General features: G+C 39.1%; 1 protein-coding gene across 3 annotated transcripts in view; it reads right to left on the reverse strand.

Annotated features, from left to right (window-relative positions):
- AFTPH (aftiphilin) overlaps positions 1-22,445 on the reverse strand; it is a 47,070-nt gene extending 24,625 nt beyond the window's left edge. For all 3 annotated transcript variants that reach the window (XR_010651115.2, XM_065834281.2, XM_065834279.2), the window contains exons 1-2: positions 22,239-22,445; positions 9,180-10,971 (exon numbers count right to left, since the gene is read on the reverse strand). Coding sequence is in view for 2 of the 3 variants with exons in the window: in XM_065834281.2 (XP_065690353.1) it covers positions 9,180-10,940 (1,761 nt within the window). In the remaining variant the exon portion in view is untranslated. The remainder of the gene's footprint in view (positions 1-9,179; positions 10,972-22,238) is intronic.
- Between the last annotated feature and the right edge of the window lie 206 nt (positions 22,446-22,651).

Consider the following 22,651-nt stretch of genomic DNA (forward strand, 5'->3'; position numbering starts at 1 on the left):
CGACACACAGCAAATGTCTCCTGTTTTTCTCTCCACCAGTGTCACAATCACTGCTGTTGGGTAAGATAAAGTCCCAGTGATATAAACAGCACATATTGGTACTAATGGTTTCCAAGCATTTTAATTCCACAGCATGTACTGGGACTTTGCAGCTGGATTAAATATTAAAAACAAAAGGACCCTCAGACAACCTTCCACCCTCACGGAACAAAAAAATCTCCCTTTTTTCTTGACAAGTATAGTATATTTTCTTCTTTTTAAGCTCTTCCCCTACATTTCTGTCTCTTCTCTCTGTTGTATTTCCATACAGACACAGAATTTCAACTTCACTATAGCTCTACGAACTGTCTCAGACAGACATACCACTGACACGGAGTATATTTTTGCCCCAAGCTCAACTCATTAAAAACTGGTAACCAGCAAGCTCTTAACATATATTAAAAAGTACCAATTGCAAGATATGCTCATAAAAATGAAATTAAAGCCTTTTAAAATGTATTTTACCAGAAGCACCTGGATATCTCTTCTTGCTAAGGGAAGCAGACACAAGCCTGGCACAAAAGCAGTACTTTATCTTTCTAGTTCGGGGTTCCTCAACAGGCACTTTTTCCAATGCTGTGCTGCACTGCACACAGGGCAGCATCCAGCAGCTCCGACACCTGCTGACCTACTGGGAAAATGGGTAAGAAATAGCAGGAGAAACTCCCACGAGCATCCTCCAGTGTCTGCTGATACAGTCTTGCCAGCAGAGCCCTCCTGTGGAGATGCAGCGTATTCCAGCAGCAACTCTGCATTTACAAACATAAACCTCAAAGATTGGGCTTTTTTTGTTACAACTGAAATTATTTAAGGTTCAGAGAAACAAGTAGAAGTTACAGATTTTAATTAGACCAACCCATACTCTGCATAATAGTTTGTCCCAACTGCACCTGCTTCATAACTATAATAGTTATTTACAACATTTCTCATTTGAATTTTTATCTGAAAATTTGCCTCATCTCTTGTCTCAATTAAGCAAACCACTGACCATGTCCATCGGCAAACACAGTACAGGAAACACAACAGAGAGGCAAATACCACATTATCATAGTGTCTTGATTCTCTATCGGAGTCAGAGTGATGAGTTGGGAACTGGGAACCCTATTCAGCCTCTAACTGGAAAATGCAGGAACATTAATTTGCTTAGAACATCAGCTCTTCAGTTTTGCTGCCTGTGAAAGAAAGGCCTGATGCAGACAGCCACCAGGTTCAGTTATTTGCAAAGCCTAATGTCAAAATGCCATAATTATTATACTATAAAAGGATGTGAATTACACAGCATACCTGACTCACTTTTTTTTCTTTTCCTCTTCGTTAACTCATTGGTATATACTGGCCATAATGGCTCATGTTCTACAGTATATAATTCTTTTAATCATCTCTTAATGCCCAATCATTTTGACCATACTATAAGTTATAATACTTGTCACATTGCTTGTAGGCTATTCTGTGTTTGTTGAATGGAACTAAGACACTAATTTATGATTTTGGGAAGTAAAACTGAATGGTATTCCAGATTCTACTGTGACGTTTCAGCAAAGTAAAGAATGCTCTACTTAAGTTTTAAAACTTTGCCTCCAGTATATCACCTGCCCTTATTTTAACATGAACAGCTGATGCTCACTTCATTTCTGTAATACAGTAGGAATACATATCCCCAGTGAAAAAGAGGTTGATGAAAGGCACTGCACGGTGAAAGCAGCAAGGCATCACGTTTCCTGAAAAGGATTAACATTTGAGAACATGCTAGTGACTAAGAATATGCTTGCTTAGGTAATGAAAGAATTACCAGAAAGTATCCAAGAACCAAGCAGCATCTCAGTCAGCACCTAATTTCAAATTCGAGCTTAAGAACTGTGCCAAAGTTTCAGGAACAGTTTAATTATAGCATTCTTTACACTTCCTTTCATCTTTTCTGCATTTCCAGAAATGCTTAGGCCTTATTTATATACAACAGAGAAGAACAGTTTCCATAGCAAACCAGAGTAATTAATTCTATGTGTGCAAAAGGACACAGGGATGCTCATACAAACACACATCCCATTGGCAGCGGCAACATACCTAAAGGAAACAGCTGAACTTGTTCTTCTAATTGGTAGCGAAAGCCTGTGGTCACAGCTCCCCTGCCTAAAGGGCATTACTAAGATTTTGGAAATTAGTGTAAATATCCACTTTTTATAAATGTCAGTCTGTTGTTTACACAAAACAGACTGTAAGAAAATATTACTTCTGCCATACACAGTAGTGTCATGTCTTTCATTGTGAAAAATCCTGGGGGGGAAAAAAAGACACAAAGGAAACAAGAACTTTTCTCCACTTTTCATGTCACTAAAAATATTTGATACCTGAGTGTTCTGTACTGCCATTTGAGAAAAGTAATTCTTAAAGGCACTTACTGAAGATGTAAAGAAAGGCTACAGTTGCCATTCTACAAATTAACTATGATTCTCCAAACAGGCCCATAGTTTCTGGGAAAGAATAGAAGTTTTTTATCAAACCCTTAAGACACATAATAATCATCACCTGAAACAACAAAAATATCACCAATGTAACAGAATTTCAAATGAGAATGATAAGCACAGGATTAAAATTTATCTCCTTGGCTGTTTAAATAAGAGACAATGCCCAGCCCTCAGAGCTGAAAGGCCAAAGTACTTGCTTTACGGAATTTGTTTTTCTCTTCTTCACCACCACGATACTACAGAATCAATGAACTTCTTCAACATAGCAAATCTACACTGCCCACCCACCATACTAAATCCTCCCCAGCCACCTCCACGTGAACTCACCGGCAACAGGGCATTGCCTTTCTTCAGAGCTTTTAAAAGAGGAGATACTAAAACTTGCCATAAAGACAATATACTTGGGCCACAGTTGATAGGAATTGCAGTTTTCACCATATCACTGCTGAAATTTCAGGGAACTCTGAGTACAAGGAAGAGGGGAAGAAACTCGCTTCTCTCCACAGCCACAATCACACAGGGGCAGTGGAGCAGACGTGAGAGCTCCTCCAGTGACCTTCTCCTCACGCTGGAAGCTCAGGGGTGCAGCGGTGCTTTCTCTCCTTCCTCCCCATTTCCCACAAGAGTGGACAGTCCCATTCCTCAATGCAAGCCCTTATCTCCCCCATCCCACTCTTGCTTAAAACCCACAGCATCTCTGGCAGCCTTCAGAGGTGTTTTAAGAAGGGGGAGAGTCAAAAGTCAAAAGCAGAGCACACCTTCAGCCCTCCTTCTCCTGCTGCCAGGAGGATGCAAGACTCAAGATCTGTGCTGTTTCCATTTAACAAACACAAAACTGGAGAATCTACAAATAAATAAAGCTCATGTAATAGACAGATTTTTGAGACAATTTAGATATCTGATAGAAAATCATAAGAAAGGAGACAGAAATGAGCACATGAAGAATCCAAGATGCTAAATGCATGATTTAAGAAAGGAATAAAGTCCATATGGCTTCTAGTTAGAATTCGGAAGATGAGTGAAGGCTCTCAAAAAAATGGCAGAACAAAGCTCAGGGGGCAGAAGCCAAAACCAGAAACGGATTAACCAGGGAGTTACTCTAGAGAGTACCTAATACAGGTATTTATGACTATTTAAAAAAAATAAAGTGGAGGCTAAATGAGAAACTCCCTTTGCTGTGTTTTTTTTTTTTAACAATCAAACCATATTTTCCAGCAACAGCTTTGCCAGTGTGGAGCTGAGTCACCATATGCTCCTGTACCTTCACCGCACAGGGACTTTTTTGTGTGCGTGTGATATTTTTTCCTTCTTTTATTTAATTTTTTGTTCCTTTTTTTTTTTTTTGTCTTTAAGAGATAAACAACATGGCCATGCAGATAACACAGGGGAGCTGAGACACCGATTTCGATGGATGCAGCTCGCCATGGGAACACATCAATCAACTTCAGTGGGTCTCAAAATCTTTAAGCCAAGCTAACAGTTAATTAAACACACTTAAGCAAACGAAGTTCCTAGTTAAATGGGGGAAGATTTTTCTTTGGAAAGGTTTATGGACCGCTTAAACTAAGAATCGCATTTGCCTTCCACGTAGCAACAACTCCCAAGGAAAAAAATGAGAAGCAAAGCTTACAAAGCACACTAGTTTAACTTCTCATGATTCAAATGCGATGGTTTTTCTCTACCAGCATTAAAAAGCAGGTAAATTTAAGATGGTGCCATAAATTTCTTAGAGGTAAAAATTATTTTCCATAGCAAAACAGAAATGTTTCATTTTTATTACTGCAAGTAATTAATAATGAAAATACTGGTCCTAAACTGAGATTTACAAGCCAAGAAGAGGATGCCACAAGAGCTAAAAACCCTCACCAACATGGAAAGAAGAGAGAATTTTTACAATAATTCAAAGAATTAAAGAAGGCAAGGATAGCCCTGGATATGCCAAAATAATTTTTAAACAGTAACTATTAAGGTCTTAAGCTCAGCTGCAAAGCAAATCTGAAAATTTGGTGGATGGAGAAAGAAGACGATGACATCTCTGCTCTTTTTCTTGCTTGATATCAAAGAGTTACAAACTGCAGGGAAGTTCAGTGTAGAAATGTGAAGCAGTCTCCCTCCTTCTTGATGTAAGGCTTGCACATTAATTCTCTATCAGCTGAAGAACATACCAAATCTTGCATTTTCCATGCAGGTAAAGTAAAGTTCATCAGCTATTTATCTAGACTATACAAAATTTACTCCACATTTCAGTTGGTCATGTTATCTAGTGGTGGTGTATCAACTTTTCAGTCGGGATCTGAGTGGAATTATGGTGGACAAAACCTATGCGTAGAGGATGTAAAATAATTTTGTTCTATGGAATATAAACAGAAACACTAAAACAACCCCCTCCCAAATGATTTGTTTTTTCTAAGATCCCCTTAGTCAGCCTGTTCTGAAATACAGCAATTACTGATACACTTTAATGGTCTGTTTTTCACTGTTATTCAGCTGCACACACTTAAGAACCGTGCTATGGACTTAAACCCCAGACCTTTCCAGACAGATATATTTACTCTGCAAGTTGTTTCCCAACTGTCAGAACTTAATTTAGCCAACACTATCTTAAATTTATCTTAGTGAACTGGGAGGCTTAAGTCTTTATGGTCATAATTATTTTTTCCAAGAAGATGATGTCATTCGTTGCCCAAAACAAGTACCCTCTAAGTAACACTGATCCAGGGTTTTCTTTGTCTCGATGCATACCTATGGCTTAGTAACTGTACATCATCCACACTGTCTGATTAATCTGAAGAGGTGTAGCCCGTCAGTGCAGGCTCTCTAAAAAGCAAAGGATCTTAAATCCCACTTTGAGAGCTGCTCAGGTTTCCCTTCCTCCGTTTTCCAGGATTTGTTAAGTCTCAGCTACATCAGGGAAGAGTTTTTGGCCTTCCAACCAAGCCACTATTAATCTCTTTCTCCTCTAGCAATGCCTATACACCTTGAACACAGCAAGGCACAGCTGTATTACCCACCCATGATTACCACAGGTAAAAACTGCTTTTGTGCTTTTCCACCTAAGTCCTATACATATTCTTAATGCACAACGTAGCAGAGTAACACCCTCAGCTGACTCACGTTCAACACTATCTCATGGGAAAAGCTGTGCTATGCGCCTTATATTCCTTATAAACACAACTCAGGAGTGCGTTACGTCATCACACAAAGGCGGTTAACGCATATGGTACAGTGCGGGTTTGCTCTACACTTGTTAGATCAATGAGTTCACCCACCACTACACCCTAAATCAGTTTTAATGAACACAAAGGCAAATCTATATTTAATGCAAACCCACAGCCATACTGAAACCAAGTATTACATATTTTTCAGCTGAAGGCAGACACTAAATGATTAAGGTATACAGCAGTATTACCATGGGTTCAAATAACAGTTTGCGTATCTGTGTCCATCAGCCTTTGGAACTGGAACCTTTCCTAAGGGGTTACAAATTCTTTCAGACATTTTATCTGAATATCATAACACCATGTCCTTTTTCTTCTCCCCTCCACCCAGCTGTTCCACTACTGAATAGAAGCAGTCAGCGTGTTACAAATCCTACGCTTCAGATCATGTGCAGGATTCAGAGAGACTGAGACCAAAGGCAAAAAGACATCTTTTTGCCACTACATGTCACTATATAAGGCAATTTTTATGACCTATTAACTTATTTTTTTATAGTCTATATATCTTAAGAAAAAAGTGGGTTTATTAGTTGAATTCTAGCAAAGTCTATTTTTTAATTAAACATTATACCAAACCTACAATCTCTAAAACAGTTTGCTTGTTTACAGTTTACATTATGATCAAGACCACATTCAGAAAGTAGAAAATGTTGCTGCTGCCTCTATATCCAGAACACACAAACTAAGGAAGCAGAAAGGAAAATACACAGTGACCACTGACAAGGGAACTTGAACTACTGGTAAATAATTTTCCTTTCATGTTGCATTCTGGCTGGAAGAAAGCTGCCATATACAGAATTTCCATATTTAAACAGTAATGTTGCTGGCTAAGTATACAAAAGCCAAAACCTGAAAAATGAAGAATTACATCAGGGTCATTCTGTTTATACACCATTCAAAATTATTTCACTACCACATTACAGTGACTCTCCTAGCCTCAACATTACAGACTAGGTATACACAGTATCTTGTAAATGATCCCAGTTCACCTTTAGCTTATGCTGAGGTCTCAATTTTCACATCTATCTCAAGTGTCTAGCACACGCAGTCTTCCTTGCACAGCCTGCTCCCTTCACGTCAAGTTGCTACAGCAAGTGCTTTTTCATTCTGCTAGCAACACACTGATGCAAGAGATCTGCTCCTTCTTACCCTTCTTTGGTCAGGGTAATAAAAACAACTTTGCTCACCTACCTCTTCCTAGCTTTATTTTGTATGTGTTTCTGCTTTTGTATCAAAACAGCTTCAGAAGTCAACTTTTAATACAGGAGAAACAGAACATAAGCAATTTTTTAAACATAAAAAGGTTTCAATAGATCCTTCCAAAACTTAAAGCACCTACAAAAAACAAAGTAAGTTTTGAAAATGTGTAGCTATTGTGTTAACTGAAAAACAACAACAAAAAAGTAGTAGCAACTGTCACTGCAAGGCTAAGGAAATTATTGCAACAGAAAAAACATATCCAGCTCAACTTCCTCTACAGCTTATTTGTGTAAAAAATTCTCTGAGTTGTACTTCCTCACTGGCAGGGGAGGCAGAACATCACTTTATATCCAAATGGTCACAACTGGCTGTAGCGTAAAGAGAAGGAATTCAATGAAAAAATAAGTCTTAAACCTTGCTTAACAATCTAACCAAACTACTGCACGACTTCATGACAGATCATCAAACCACCTCCATTGTAAGTTGGCTTTTATCTTTTGTTAAGGCAGACCTGGGGAGGGGAAAACCAAACCAAATCAAACACACATAGAAACTGAAGGTTCTGCTTTTACAAACATCACATTCAGAAGAGTTTTCTATTAAAACTCCATCATAAAATTACAGAAAATCGTACAAAAAATAAATGTTTGAAGCATTCAGACTATACCTTAAAAGCATGATTAAATAGAAAAATGGATGATTTACTAGAATCATCTCCCCACCCCACTTCTTTGTCAGATTCTGGACAGTCTTTCAAGTGGCAATAGGAACAATTTAGATTAATTGCTCTAATGACCTTAGTACTCTCCAATTTTATGGGTGAGCAATCAACAGAAGAGGTAACAATAGACTCGTGTTTTCAACTTCAAAAATGGACCCACACATTCAGGTGATGATGAGCAAGGTTTTGCATAGGCACAAAAATCCACCTGCACGTCCACTTGTGAGCCTTTTTTTTCCTCATGAAGCCACTTTGAAATTTGGTGTGTTGGTCATCGCACAGAACAGCAAGCAGAAAGTGTCAGGAGCTGAGGCCCACATCTTTACCATGACAGGAAAGCATCACTAAGTCTCAAAAGCTCCATTCTACTTGTTGATGCTTGCAAAGCTCCAGCTGGCAAAATTTTCTTCTGAAAAGCCATTTCACCTGTCACTGGCAGGAAAGGGAAAGTGGCTGGGCTGTCACCAAGCCTACGCGAGGTCTTGTAAGGAGGAACTCACCTCATTTTCTTTTATTGCCAGAGAAGATCCAAACCCTTCTGAGACATACTAACCACTAACACTCTTTATTGTTGGTGTTGCTGCATGCTTCAAAAAGACAGAGCATACTCTGAACTACGCACACGGGATGATAAGGTTAAAAAGAAGCATTGAAAAGAATTTTAAACTCAAATTGTTGCTCTGAATTTTGTAAAAGTAATATTAAAAATTATGTATAAACAGGCACAGATCTCAGAGATGACTGGTGAAAAATCCACGAAGGAATTAGTCAGGAATTAATAAATACTTAGCAACTAAGGCAGAAAACCCAGGGGGTGGGGGTAAGAAATAAATCTACTTCACCCTCCCCAAAACTTCTAATTAGATATAGCAACAGCTTTAAGAAATAATCAGTCCTATTTTTGTGGTGTTGCTATAACATGGAGCGAGCTTCCCGCAATTAACGTACAGAGACTTATTTTTAATTAACTTTTAAATGCTTAACTTCCCAGGAGCTGGAATACCAGGGAACAAAAACCATAGGTCGTATTTTATTGTGCTCCCTGCTTTAAGCAAATGAGTGCAGCTATTTACAAATCAAGTTGTCATTTTAAATCAGATTTTGAAAATATGATAGAGAACTATGATGAAAAATTTTGGGAATCAGTAATCTCAGCTTCCAGTCACACCACTAATTTATGAAAAGGCAACATCAGAACACTCCCCTCAAAAGGCAGTAAACCAAAGCAAAGGAAGAACTATCACAGGCTCTGAAAAGTTTATGATGGCTTATTCCTTTGATCAGTTTATGTAAAGGCATACGATCATCAAAACAAATGCATACAAGTTCCAGCACACTTCCTGCAGAAAAAACGAGCGGTGTGAAAGTGCAAAACATACAAAATGCAAACGCAGCATACTATTTCATATCGGCTCATCTCACCCACAAGACAAAGGAGGACTATCCAAGCATTTGTTGTATGCAGAAGCAGGAACCAGGAAGAGCTGTATGCACAGGAGTAGAACAACACTGAACAAACAAAATCAAAATCACCCTTACCTGAACTGAAGGTGCTGGCTCTTGAGATTGATTACTGGTAGTTCCTTGGAAAGATGACGAAGCGCAACTGTCAGTCTTTTGTAATACTGGACCATCAATCCTAGCAGATGCATCTGTCCTATGTGACTGCCATGTCTCTTTTCTGTGATGAGATTCACCCGTTTGCTCATCTCCAAAGGCAGCCCAAGAATAGCTGTCTTTTTGTTCATCTTCAAAAGCATTCCAGTCCGTAGCCTGGTTACAACCTGCTGAACTGAAGTCAGCAAAGTCGTCAGAGTCCTGGAAAGCAACGCTCTGGTCTTGAGGTTTTGGCACCGAATCAAAGTCTCCAAATTCACTATCATCACCATTTTCTACTTCAGTAGTGTGCTGGAAGTTTAAGCCTGAAGTTTTACTGGTAATATCACATTCTAAAGTGTCAGCAGTCTGATTTAATTCAGCTTGATCCAACCTTGCTGGCTGCTGAGAAACAGTACTTGTGTCCCTGAATTCACCAAATTCATCATTAGGTTCACTAATACGTGCAGGCTGTTCAGAAGTTCCTTCTAAATCTGGAGCATTTATTGATTCTTGAGCATTAATGAAGGTGGGAGATGCACTGCTGACTTCACCAAAATCATCATGTGTGTCACTGCAAGCTACAACTTCAGTACTACTTCCACCATTCTTAAGACCTTCAGAATCACCAGATTTTTCTTGCGCAAGATCACAGCTTAGGCTTTGGATCTTATCAATCTTGATGTCCTCTGTTCCCAAAGAGTCATTAGGCTTAGTAAAATCTTTGCCATTCTCTATGCCATGTTGTCTTCTCCTCCCACTGCGTTCTCCATTTTCAGTAGTGCATATTGAAATTCCAGTTGTTCGAGATGTACTAGAAATTGAAAATTCATTATCTTCCAGTGCTGATGGACTCTGTTCACAACTAATTCGTGCAATGCAAACCTCTTCTTCAATACAAGTTACTCTGTTTATTCTGTTGTTCTCCTGAATGCTCAGAGAGTCTATTTCACTAACAACACCACATATTGTAGGTCCTGTTCCCTCTAAATGGATTGGTTTTTTGTTTGAGAATGTAGCAAAATCTGCAAAGTCTTCACCTGAGCTGGGCATTGAGTTCCAACTTTGCTCAGTACTATGGGTGCTAACAGTTCTCAGTCCCTTTGAGTCACCAATACCGTCTAGATCTTCTGTTCCCTGAGGATTTACAGGGTTCGATGCTGCAAATCCGTTTGTTAGAATCTCTAGACATGGAAGTTTCTCACCATTACAAGTGTCTATTTGCTCATCCTGGCTCTCAACTGCTATACCAGTTTTAACAACACAAGAAGAAAACCCCTCCAATTTCCCAGTGTTGTCTCTTTGTTCCCCTCTTCTGTTTACATCTTCTAAAGCAGTACCTGAAGTTCTAAACTTAGATTTCTCTTTGCTGGTACTAATAGCTGATGTATCAGAAAGTTCCTTAGTAAGAGCAGGAAGCTCCGCAATGCAGTCTTTATCTTTAACGTTTTTAACAGATGTGAAAGTTGCAATGCTAGCTACATTGTCAGAATAATCATGGAGCGGGATGAAATGATTTGTGGGTATAAACTCCTCCTTTGGATGACTGTAGTCTGGTGTATCAAAATCAGCAAAAGCTACACCAGCAGTGCTTACACCAGAAAATCCTCCAAATTCTCCAAATTCGTCTTCATCATCATCATCTGCTCCATTGTCTAGTGGTGGAGGGGATGAAGAGTACATTCGAATAATGTCTGGTTCCATTGTTTAGTTTCACTTCAAAGTTAATGTATTTCTATAAAAAAGAAAAAAAGGATATTAGAATTTGGCTGATTTTGTCATCTTTCATATTATTTTATATTTTTTTTTTCACATTTTATTTTATAATTGTGCATATAGGTCACGTCCACACTAGATATGAGAAAGGAACATATCCTAAAACCATTCTTCTGTTTTAGGAATCAGAAAGAATCTACCTGGGATAGTTCAAGTCTCTTGTAAACTACTACATGATCATATTCTCAGTAAACAATGCTGAAATGCCAGAACACAACACACATTTGTCTTGAGCTGTTTTGCAAAACGCCAACACAACTAAATTGAGTTTTAATTCATCAGTTCTCTGCCTCCTGCCACCAGCAATTTGTGAAACAGCCCATGACCCTAGTCCATCTTTTCCCACACTCATTAGTGTGCTCAGCTGACTCTGCAACAGAAACTAAGCCACTTGATGGACAATGTCATGTCATGTACTTGAGGCACCTTTAGACAGTAGCTCCGAAGACTTTGCAAGGTGCTTCCTTAAGCTTAGGTGGAAGAAAGAACTGCTGCTACAAACAGCTGTAACCTGCTGCTCTACTGTTTAAGTTTGTGCCTACGAATTCCTGGGTTTCTGTTGGGTCTCCCTGTCCTTTGGATTTCATAACTGCAAGCCCACGTGTGCCGTCTCCGCAGCTGCTGCCACCAGCCAGCTTTTGTCTTACAAACTGCCAGTTGGGAAATGCCATTATCAGCACCAGCAAAGCCTAGAGCAAAACAAACTTCTCCATCAAAGCTTATTCGCAAAAGCACAACAGAGCAAGATCATCCATAAAATATTTAAAGGCAAATCACTAAATCAGAGGGGAAAAAAAAGAATAAAGTATTCCCATGGCCTAGATAGAAATAAATTGAAGACTTCATCCTAATCTTGCAAACCATTACAGTAACAAGCAAGGTATGGATAGAAAATTATTTTTCCTAATGAGTGATCTTGATTTTTTTTTCAATATTGTGTGCAATTAATGAAGCAATAACCACTACTATTTATGGATTCACAATTGTACACATCAGTTAACTAGTTCATACCTTAGAGCCCTTAAAGTGAGAGATACAACCAAGCCCTTCCCATTTCAAATGATGTTTGGCCATGAATAAACTGTAACAACACAGTAAGCATTATCTACAGAAAAAGAGTGGAAAAAAAACTATAAATATTAGCAAAAATTTGAATTTCTAACCACCAGAATAAGCACAGACTTTACAATACTAATTCTGAAAGGCAGATGAAACATGATTCTTAACTCCAACATCTTCAAACAAACAACTTTATACATGCACCTAAAGGGCAGCACACAAAGGGTATAACAACAACAAACGAAACTGGTCTTGCAGTTCTTCTCAAGCACAACACACCATAGCACTTAAGCCAAACTACTCTTGGTATTTGCCAGGAAAGTCTGGCATCTTTATGTTGACTAACGTACCTACAGTTTTTTTTAAAGGGTATTTTGCAGTTATGAAAAACATTGTGCTTATCAGATGAAACCATGAAGTAATTTGCAACATCACATGCAAACTGAAGAAGACTGCAAAGGAATTTTGTTTAGAATAATGAATAAGTTGTCAACAAGCTCCCACGTAGGCTTACTCAGCACCAGCTGCTTCACAACGTATTTGACAGAAGAGCTTCACTCATCCCAGAGGCCTCATCTCTCAAGAGGACGCTCCCTTCTACATCAAGGTCTAGCAACTGCTGTTTAACGTCACATATGAACGCAAAGATTCTTTCCAAGATATCTGTAGAGCATAACCTTGAGTTCCCACCAAGATTACTCCAACCTGTTCACCTTTGAAGCTTCTGGATTTTCAGTCCACTAACTACGATATTAACATTTATTTTTTGTAACTACCAGGGCAGACATTCCTCACTTACATCCAAATTTCCAAGATCTACTGTGGCTAACCACCAACACTAAGATGAAACACTGGGTACATCCAGACTACAATTGCTTTTTGAATGTTTTACTGCAGAGGAAGATCTATGTGCTATATACAAAGATACACCCTGGTAGGTGGAACTGCTGGTTACTCTTTTGTAGGAAAAACAAACAAAAAAAGGCGGGTCAGGTAGATATTTGAATATATTAGCTGTGCTTATCTTGAGGTACTTTATCGTGGGGATAGCAGTAAAGTCACAGGGGTGTTGGTTCAGCAGTAAATGGCATTTTGTCTGGAATTTATAACTCCTAGGGTCATGAATCAGTAGCTCTTTAGTAACACTGACATTTAGGAGAAAGCACAGAGAAAACTGCAGCAATAGGGATGGGACTCCTTTTCCCTCTCTAATTCCTGGAAAAAGGAAAGGACTTTTTATTTTTTCTTTAAGTAGTGGGTTTATTTACTTACAACTAATTTTGAGTTCATGAGTCTCCAGTTGCATCTCAGTAGGCAAAAGCATAAACTTATTATTAAACCTCCTGAAATTCAACAAGAATTGTTACATCTATTTGGAAAATTCAGTTGACACAGTATGTATCACTTTAGCCCATGTGACAAAAGCTGAAAAGACTGTAAAGGCAAGAAACTAGTTCTTGAAAGAAAGAAAGAAACCCTCAATGCTATTTCAAGCACCGCACTGACTGGATATAAACATTCACCACCCCAGAAGTAAAAGGAGCTTCAACAGAAACAATGAAATGGTTGGTAAGAAGGAAGCTGAAAACATGATTGCTACAATAAACACTTCTGATCAGCTTTTGGGGAATAATACTGAAGGGTGGGATCAGCAGCTCCTTGACCAAGAACAAATACTATGGCTGAAGCCACTGCAAACTCAACAGTAATTTTATCATGATTAGATGCTTTGTTTTTCATTAGGCTGAGATGTACGAGCCCTCTAATACACATCTCCAAAACCATTTAGAAAGAAAAGAACTTAAAATAGAAAAATAAAATCAGAAAATAACTCCAAATGGATATAGATTAGATGATTATTGTAAAACTGTTTCAAAATAAAAATAAAGTCATGCAAACAATCATATTCAGGTAAAAAGGAGATTAAATCTAGGTAGACCAGCCTCCTCTCTCCCAGAAACCTTATTTTTATTGATGAGAAGTCATGAGACGGCGAGGAAAAGGCTGGAGACAGAAGCAACCTCGAATTTGCTTTCAATTGGCAAATATATAAACATAAGAGGATGACATTAAAATATAGTTCTGCTGGTTCAGAAATAAAACAAATCCATGTTATACTCCTACAGCATAAAGTTTTCTGAAATCTTGGAAAGCACTTTGATCAGCTGCAACTCTTCTGCTTGGCTAAGAAGCAACACCAGTTCAGTGGCCTGCCTAAATTACTAGAGATTTATGGATAGGAATTAGACGCAAGAGGATGCTGAGGAGCCTCCTAATTTATGCATTATAGAGGCTACTGTTACTTAAACTAAATAAAAAACTACAGACATCACGACTAGGACTAAACAACAAAGCCTAGAAGTTGTTTTATTTTGTACTGTATTTCAAAGATGTATCCTGACACTATGAAACAGAGGCCTTGAAAAAAACTGCTGAACCTTCCCATTTAAAAGAAAACTTGTCTGTATGTTTCATCAACAGCATGCATGCTTCATTTTATTTTTAATTCTTCTCAGATTCATAGGCTTGGATAAGTTGATTTGCACTTGACTTATTTGAAATACCACATTCAGCTCTGTATTAGTAACTGCTCCACCACTTGACAGTAGAAGATATTATGCAAGAAATGCCAACAAAAATAAATTCTTAACCTGCACTTATCCATCACAACAACTTTAGCCATATTTTTTGTTGATCGTTTACTGTATTATTACCTTAATTTCAGTTAAAAATAAATCATAGAGTTGATAAAATCCTAAGGGGCAAGGATGTTCTCTAAAAAAAAGATGCAGCATTCAGAAAACAAACTAACATGGGAGCAGCAAACATCACAGTTAAAGGGAATTTACCTACAAGACTCTCTTTCTCTGCAGTTAACGTAAAGAAAAGGAGGCAAGGAACAAGAATAGTAGGGACAAGCACAGGTCAAAGATAGCGTGAAGAGGCTGCACCGGGGGGTGAAGCAGACTACCAAAGCCCAATAAAACATGTAGGAAGGTCTCTGACCATGTAAAAATTTTCCTGCACTTTCTGTCACAGAGAAGAAGCAACTTCCTTCAATTTATCATTTCAAAGCACTTTCAAAACATCAGAGAGATCATTTACACAGCAGCAGTCCAGTAGCACAATACTCTGCTGCAGATATGCTTCAGTGACAGTTGCCAAAACAGGATCAGCAAGGAACACTAATTGTGCATTTAAAAGTCTGATCATAGGTTTGATAATATACTACATGTTTAATCTGTTTAAACCATAAGAACCAAATGCATAATTGATTGTATGGAACCGTGTATATATTTCTGATGATGTTACAGCTGTATTTTAAGAGCCGAAGTTAAAGAGCTACAAAATGTATGGTTCTGTTTTATAGGGAGTAAAGTTATGTTAACACAATGTAATAGTTGTTTACAGAACTAAAAAGAATATCATACTCAAAGTGTAACAGAAGGAAAAAAAATCATACCAGTATTCCCCTTCACTGGCTAATTACTGAATTTTTTTAAAATGGGGCATAATCCCAATTCTCCATGCAATATAAGAAACAGCATGAGAATTTTTAACCCTAATGTAGTTTTCTTTAGAAATAACTTCATTACAATCCCCTTTTTTGACTTTCAAAAGTGTTCCACCTGCCAACCATAAGATATTGAACCAAATTCATTATCATCCACTGGAACATTAACATGGTGAAAAATCACAGGTCTGGCAGAACAACTTTGTTCATTAATCTATTTAGTTAATCCCTGCTTTGTCTGGCATCTCAGATAGGGGATAAGAGCTGGAACAGTGGCTGCATCTTTTGTAGTACTTTGTACCCAACTCAGACATACTCTTGGTCCAGACTTTAGGTTATATAATTTTGTAAAACTGGCATTTCAAGTGATTAACTTAAAACATGATTTAACTCAAAGTAGAATTTGAACCAATCTTTGACCAAAATGTAGATTAATTATCTTCCCCATATTTTTGAGGGAACCAGATCCCAAATTTAAAAGTCAGCTAAGAGTTAACATGCTCTTTTGCACTTCTCTGTTCATTTAAGCCTTCTGGAAACATGCAAATTTTAAACAAATGGCAACCACCAATTTTTCCAGCACACTATATAGTAAAGATTCTTCTCAGAAGGAAACTGTCACTGTTTTTACCCACACATAATAGAGCAGCTACTGCTATGATTTGTAATATGCACCAACCCAGGTTTCTGGTATCAGACCTTACACCTTGAAGTGAAGAATCTTAAGTGTTCATATTAGACTGGATTATTTTAGCCACAGTCACAGATTTGTGTTGACAAATGTCAGCAAGTTTTTCAGAATCACAATAGTTTAATATTAGACTGATGACAGATTTCAATCAATTCCTCAAATCACGCAGTTGTCCAGCATTTTCCAGAAAAAGAATTGCGTTCTCTTTCAGATGCCATTTCCTGCAGTCTTTCACCTGCTGAAAACACCAGTTAATTTCCTTGCTTCCATGTGTTTCTTTATATTCGTACTTTGATACTCATTATGAAGGAATTTCACAAACAAGTATCAGTATCACAAATAAGACCCCTGTTGCAGTCATGCTATATGCATAATTCACCAGCACAATTTGAGCACACATTGATATTTTAAAGAAAAATTTAAAAAAAAAAAAAACTGGTTATTTTGGTGAGATTCAATTCTGTTATTGCAACTCCTAGTTTAAACTTTTTTTTTCCAAGGTCACAAGAATTTAAGAATGCAACTCAGGTTAATTTAAAATACTTAAACAGAGACAGAAAACAGAAATTGTCAACGCCGGAAAAGATGAAGAGTTGTAGTTGACTTAAGTTTTGATAGGTCAAGAATTCAGAAAGACAAAATGTATACCCTTCTTTTATCTCATATCACTAACCACGTTTCTAAAGCATTTATTATCAAACCAAGGTATCTTATTATTTGCTTGCAGTAAATAGAGAACAATGTTTGCTTTCCTCATACACAGATCACATCCTTGTTTGTTACCTTTTTAGTAGAATAATAGCAACATTCTAACAAAGACACGGCAACAAAGAGAACAATGCAATTACAATACACAAAAGCAGGTATAATTAGTTCCTTCTCTGCCTATCTTCTAAGGCAATACTTGAAATAGCACGTTTGGTTCTTACATAATACCTAAAAAACTGGGAGGCCACAAAAAATCTCTCTAAATACATACTTAAGGCATGGGAATTCAAACGAAACTCCTTGTAAAGCAGAATGTTCACTTTAGACAAACGTTAGCAAAGCAAAGCAGAACGTGTTGGCTGTGGATTATTCTGAAAGCAAAGCTGAGTGAAGCAACCCATCACTTACAGCATAAAGAAGAGAAAATAATCAGAAATGGCATAAAGAAGATCTCCATGACAGAAACAACGTCACTGAAATGCCCTCAAGTAAAAGCCTTGCAATGGCAAGGAGATGGATTCAAGTCATTAGCTGCAAGCATCTGATCCTTCCCAAAACATTTAACTCTTCTACTTCATGGAATTCCTCAAGCAGAAACCAAAAATACCAGATTTAGACTTTGCATTACAGCAAAATGTTGGCTTTCGGTAGGAAAAGCTGTCCTCTTCTGTTATAATTTTGCCTATTCTTTGGTCTATGAACAATGGAAATGGATTTAGAGTCTTTCTGCATCTGAGAACTTATTTCTAGATGGGCTGTTGTAAATGAGGAGAGCCTGTCTGTTAAAACCGCATTCCTACAACCCAAATCTACTCCAGAGAGTCACTGTCCAGGCTGAAATCAATATGTTCCTAAATTGCTTAACCAGTTTACTTTTATTTTTTGAATGTTGCCAGCAAACAAAACACAGCAAGAAAATGTTTACTTCATAAAGCCTCCAAGAAATCAATGTTTTCGATTTTGAACCTAATGCTCTTCCAGTGAGAAGGTCCATTACCCAAAGCAGGAGTTTCAGAGCAACTCTTTTTCACTTCGACATACATGAGTTGAAGAAAACAATGTTCTCCAGTTCCAATGCAGCCAATGTATCTAAGCCTTATTTCTCATTACCTCGCATTTTGAATTAATCAATACCACGGTACATTACTGTGGTTTCAACAAACACGGAATATGCCAGACACCTTCTATTAGAAAGTATTGTATGCAAAAGAAACGTTAAAATAACAAAACTCGGGAGACTTCCATGGATATTCAGGCACTTATCTCAGGTAGCTCATTCTTCCTGTTCTCCTATCCTCCCCAGGCCAGCAGTAAACACCAGGTACCCTCAGATAATCCAGCCTGTGCAAGACTCAAACCTCCGGGACAGCACTGCTCTTCCTCTCATCACCGACAATACAGGAAGACTAAATTAGGTGGTACAGCTGTGAAATGTAAAACAGATCTTGGATATAGCTGTCTTCCTTCAAATTTTGTTAGATTATATAAAGCAGCAATCAAACACATACTTTCAGTACCTGTGCTGCTTCACTTCTCTCTGTTTCATATTGGCTTAGCTGTGGAACCAGAGGAACATTTGAAAAAATAGAAATCTAAACCTTGTGTTAGTTTATTAAACTCTTTTTTTTAAAAAACCAAGAATAGCATCACTTCTCCAAAATCAAAACACCAGGTTATTTTTATAAAGGTACAATAAGCAAAAAAATGTAATGGTTCAACTCTAAATCTACTGAGCTGCTTTAACAGCTGCAGATAAAGACACTGTCTATACCTAAATCTGTAAACAGTGGGGAAAATGTTACAAGAACAAGCATGTTTTAAATTCCTATAGGCAAACACATCTGGCTGGGAAAGTCAATCAGGTTTAAAATCTGGCTCAGTGGGAAAACAATATTTGTGTCCAATGTACAGTACACATCCACATAATGTGTAAAGACAGATGTCATAACTAACACATAACTGGGATGTTTGCATTCTTATCATTTCTTAAATTCCTTTGAAAACACTGTTCAAGCCGGTGAGAAAATGTACTTCTGGATATTACCCTGAAACATGTTAGCTGAGAACTTGTTCTAAATTAAGATGAAAAGATGCTGGATTAGAAAGTATTAGAACTAGATTACCTAAAGTCAACTGTTCTCAAGAGATTTATTTACAGAGCAGTATGTTCTCCATCACATATAAACCCCTCAAACTTCACAAAGACTACAGTAAAGAGCAGATTACAACAGTCCAGACGTTCACTCTTATGAGAAAGGTTCTCTCACAGCTTGGCAGAGGAAATACACTTGCACAGGGAGAACAACCATAGGTCTTCCTTCTGTTACTGCAAACTTTTGCTTGTTTTTAAGTGAACAAGTATTTGCTTCAAAGTGCAGAGAGCAAGTAGGTGAGGGGGGTTGGAAAAAGGAAAAAAAACCTAACCTGACTGAAGCAAATTAAACACACTTAGGAAGAACATGCCTCCATTATTCATCATTTATCCCCACCTACAGACATTATCTCATATTAAAAACACAACACAGGAAGGACACCTAATACTCAAAACAATAAAATCTATTTTCCACCACTTTTCAACACACATATGAACTTGAGGTTTCATATTTTCTTTCCCCCGGTACCTACTTTCAAACGTACTAAAGCAAAGACAAGATCTGCCCTTCCTTGTGGTTCTTCCAAAACAGGACTCTTGGTTTGAAAAACCCAAATGATTTGCTTTAAAGAAGCGGACTCATTACATTACCTTGCAACTAGTACCAACACAGAAACATTCTTTACAGTATCAATCCAAAACCTTTCATTTCTAAAGACATGAGCACTGAAGAAAGTCTGCTGGAAATGAGACTGTCAGTTTTCAAGGCCTTTTTTTTGTGTGCATAGAAGCAGCTTGCACAGTGTGTTTCCTGCACAAAAGAAAACTAAATGTAACAGACAAAACTCCTGAAAGCTAGCAATGGGTAGGATCCAAGACACTTCTCATAAGAGGACTATCCAGAAAAGTCATGAGTATTTAGAATCCCCGTGAAAAGGTTACCATGTCATTGCACTGAAACGTTCACAAAGACATAGTTTAAGTTGTCAAACAGTACAATAGCACAGAAAGGAATGAACATTTTGTTGAAAAAGATAATGATTATCTGAAAGATTATGCTCCTGAGTATAGTGAACACAACCAGATCCAGCAACAGTTTCTTTACTGCAAGGTTTCCAACTGATACCACCATGCATCTGTAAGGAGAGCTCTATGAATATTTCAGGAGGAAAGGGCAAGGAGTTGACAGAAGTCCATCTAAGCCGCTCTATTATTTCCACTGTGAAAGACAACCCTTTTCAAAGCCCTGAAACTTTCAGAACATTATTTTATGTAATTGATGTGTTAAAATGCTGGCATTAACTTAGTAAATTACTAAAGTAATTTTTAAGTATAAGCATAACATCACACACTTCCTTCGTCAACAGAAATTATGTAACACAAATGCGATTCACTATGTATAACTGAATTTCATAGACTATTAAAGCCTTTGCTAAACGAAAGCATAAGTTTACTTCAGAGTTTGCAAAAATAAAACAAAATAACAATACAACAAAATAAATAATCGGCCAGCATGAGCTGATCTATTGAGGCCGAGATCCTTCAACTGCTTACTTATAAATAAACTAAGGAAGTAAAAACAACAGGTCATACTTTCACATGACCTTAGAAGGTCACACAACATGTACTTTATGCAAACATAATGTAGAATGGAAACACCGCAGCCACATTAGCTTTTCTGAAGTCCCTTTAATATACAGCTAATTCATATTTTTAAGTTTAAATTCTCGTATCCTCACATTTAAGCTATTGATTTTCACTGATAAGAAATGAATGTTTTTTTAAAAAAAAGGCACAACAAAAAAAGACCCCCAACAACAACCCTCAAAAAAACACCAAGCCAAAAACTACTGACAGACTCTCAGTAGCCACAGGCACTTCACCTCTCCCCTTGGCTCTCCCAATTAATGTTATGTTCCTCCAGCTACAGCTCCAACTTCAGGAAGAGGAACTGCTACCTACACATCAGCTGTATGAGCATGCACACAAACTCCTGTGTGCGCCAGCAACACAACCTAACGTTTTTATGCTTAAACTAGGCTAATTGGTTTTCCAAGTCTAGTTCATATGTCCAGAGGATGAAACAAGGAGGAAAAACTTTTAATTCTGTTCAACCTCTAAGGACCACCTAGTTAAAAACCAGCATTCACCAAAGACACTTTACCATGAACTAAACAGCTGAAGAAATCGGTTCTAATGAAGCACATCACACTAAATCACGCATGAAAACAAAACTTATATGACCAACACAGTACAGCTCTTGTCAACAATACTTCTTCTACACACTCCATTTATGAATAGAGGTTTGCTTTAAAAGGAGTGTCAAACTTCTGAAGGTTTCAGTTTCTGTGCTGAAGCTGGAAGGAAGGGGCTGTCATTATCAAGACACCAACTTACTGATGCTTTGAAGGAATCCTAAGGTTTAACCCTTGGTTTAAGGGATTGTATTCTCTAAGGGAAAAGCATATTTTGGTTCATCAGGCAGCCACTTACAATAGCAAATTGAAGTGTCAGGATCGAATAAGCATTTCAGCAATTGTCCCCCGTTTTAGAATGGCATTAATTGTAGATAAATTAAAATCATAACTCTGTTTTAGCATGGCATCTTCAGATGTATTTAGCAACTGACACACTTTACGCCCCTTAAAGAAAGCAAGCTTATCAGGAAAAGCCAAACACATGGGGCAGCTTAACTTCTACCACACGGCAAGCGACCGAGCCCTCTCCTCCAGCTGCGGCCCCGCTGAACTCCACAGGAACGCGGGGCAGCCACCCCGCCCGGGGCCGCTGCGAGGAGCCGCACAACGCCGCCGAAGGACAAAGCCGCCCGGCTCCGAGCCCGTCCCCGTCGCGGCCCGTCCCCCCACTCCAGGCGCGGCGGGGCAAGCCGAGCAAGAGGCGCCTCCGCAAGTGGAGCGCTGCGGGGCTTCACACCCCCCCGCCGCCCCGACAGGGCGGCCCGGCCTCGCCGCCCTCCCCTGGGGACGAAGGGGGAAGGACGGAGAGTACGCTGCCCTGAAAGGCCCGGCCGCTGCAGGGCCCCAGGTGCAGCCCCCGGGGGTCTTCGCACGCCGCCGCGGGGCAGGGGGTGCCCTTCCCCCGCCAGGCCCGGAGGGAACGAGCGGCCCCCCGCTCGGCGGTGGCGGCAGCGCCGATTCTTACCTGCGGGCTGCGCGGGAGGCGGCGGGGCCCGAGCGGGCATGGCGGCGGGAGGGAAGGGGACAGGGGACGCAGCCGGTTATCTGGGGCCTCCCGCGGCAACCGCCATCGAGGGGGAACCCATGTCACGGCGACAGGAACCGCGTCGCTGCGGCCCGGCCCCCTCCCGGCGGCCACCGCCTCCTGCCCCGCCACCGCCCACTTGGCCTCCCGGCAGGCACCGCACCTCCGCCCCCGGAGTCGCGTCACTTCCAGTGGCAGCCGGCGGGGCGGGCACGTAAATTAATAAATAAACCAGCTACTAACGCCGCTGTGGTGCTACCCACCCATGGCTAGATGAGGAGGATGGTGGTTTAACGGCGCTGTCGCCATATTAAGTGCTGGCAAGCCGCCTCTACCGCAGCAAGGCGGCCATC

Source organism: Patagioenas fasciata, chromosome 3 (genome assembly GCF_037038585.1).
Source record: "Patagioenas fasciata isolate bPatFas1 chromosome 3, bPatFas1.hap1, whole genome shotgun sequence".
In the NCBI taxonomy this organism is placed as follows: Eukaryota; Metazoa; Chordata; class Aves; order Columbiformes; family Columbidae; genus Patagioenas; species Patagioenas fasciata.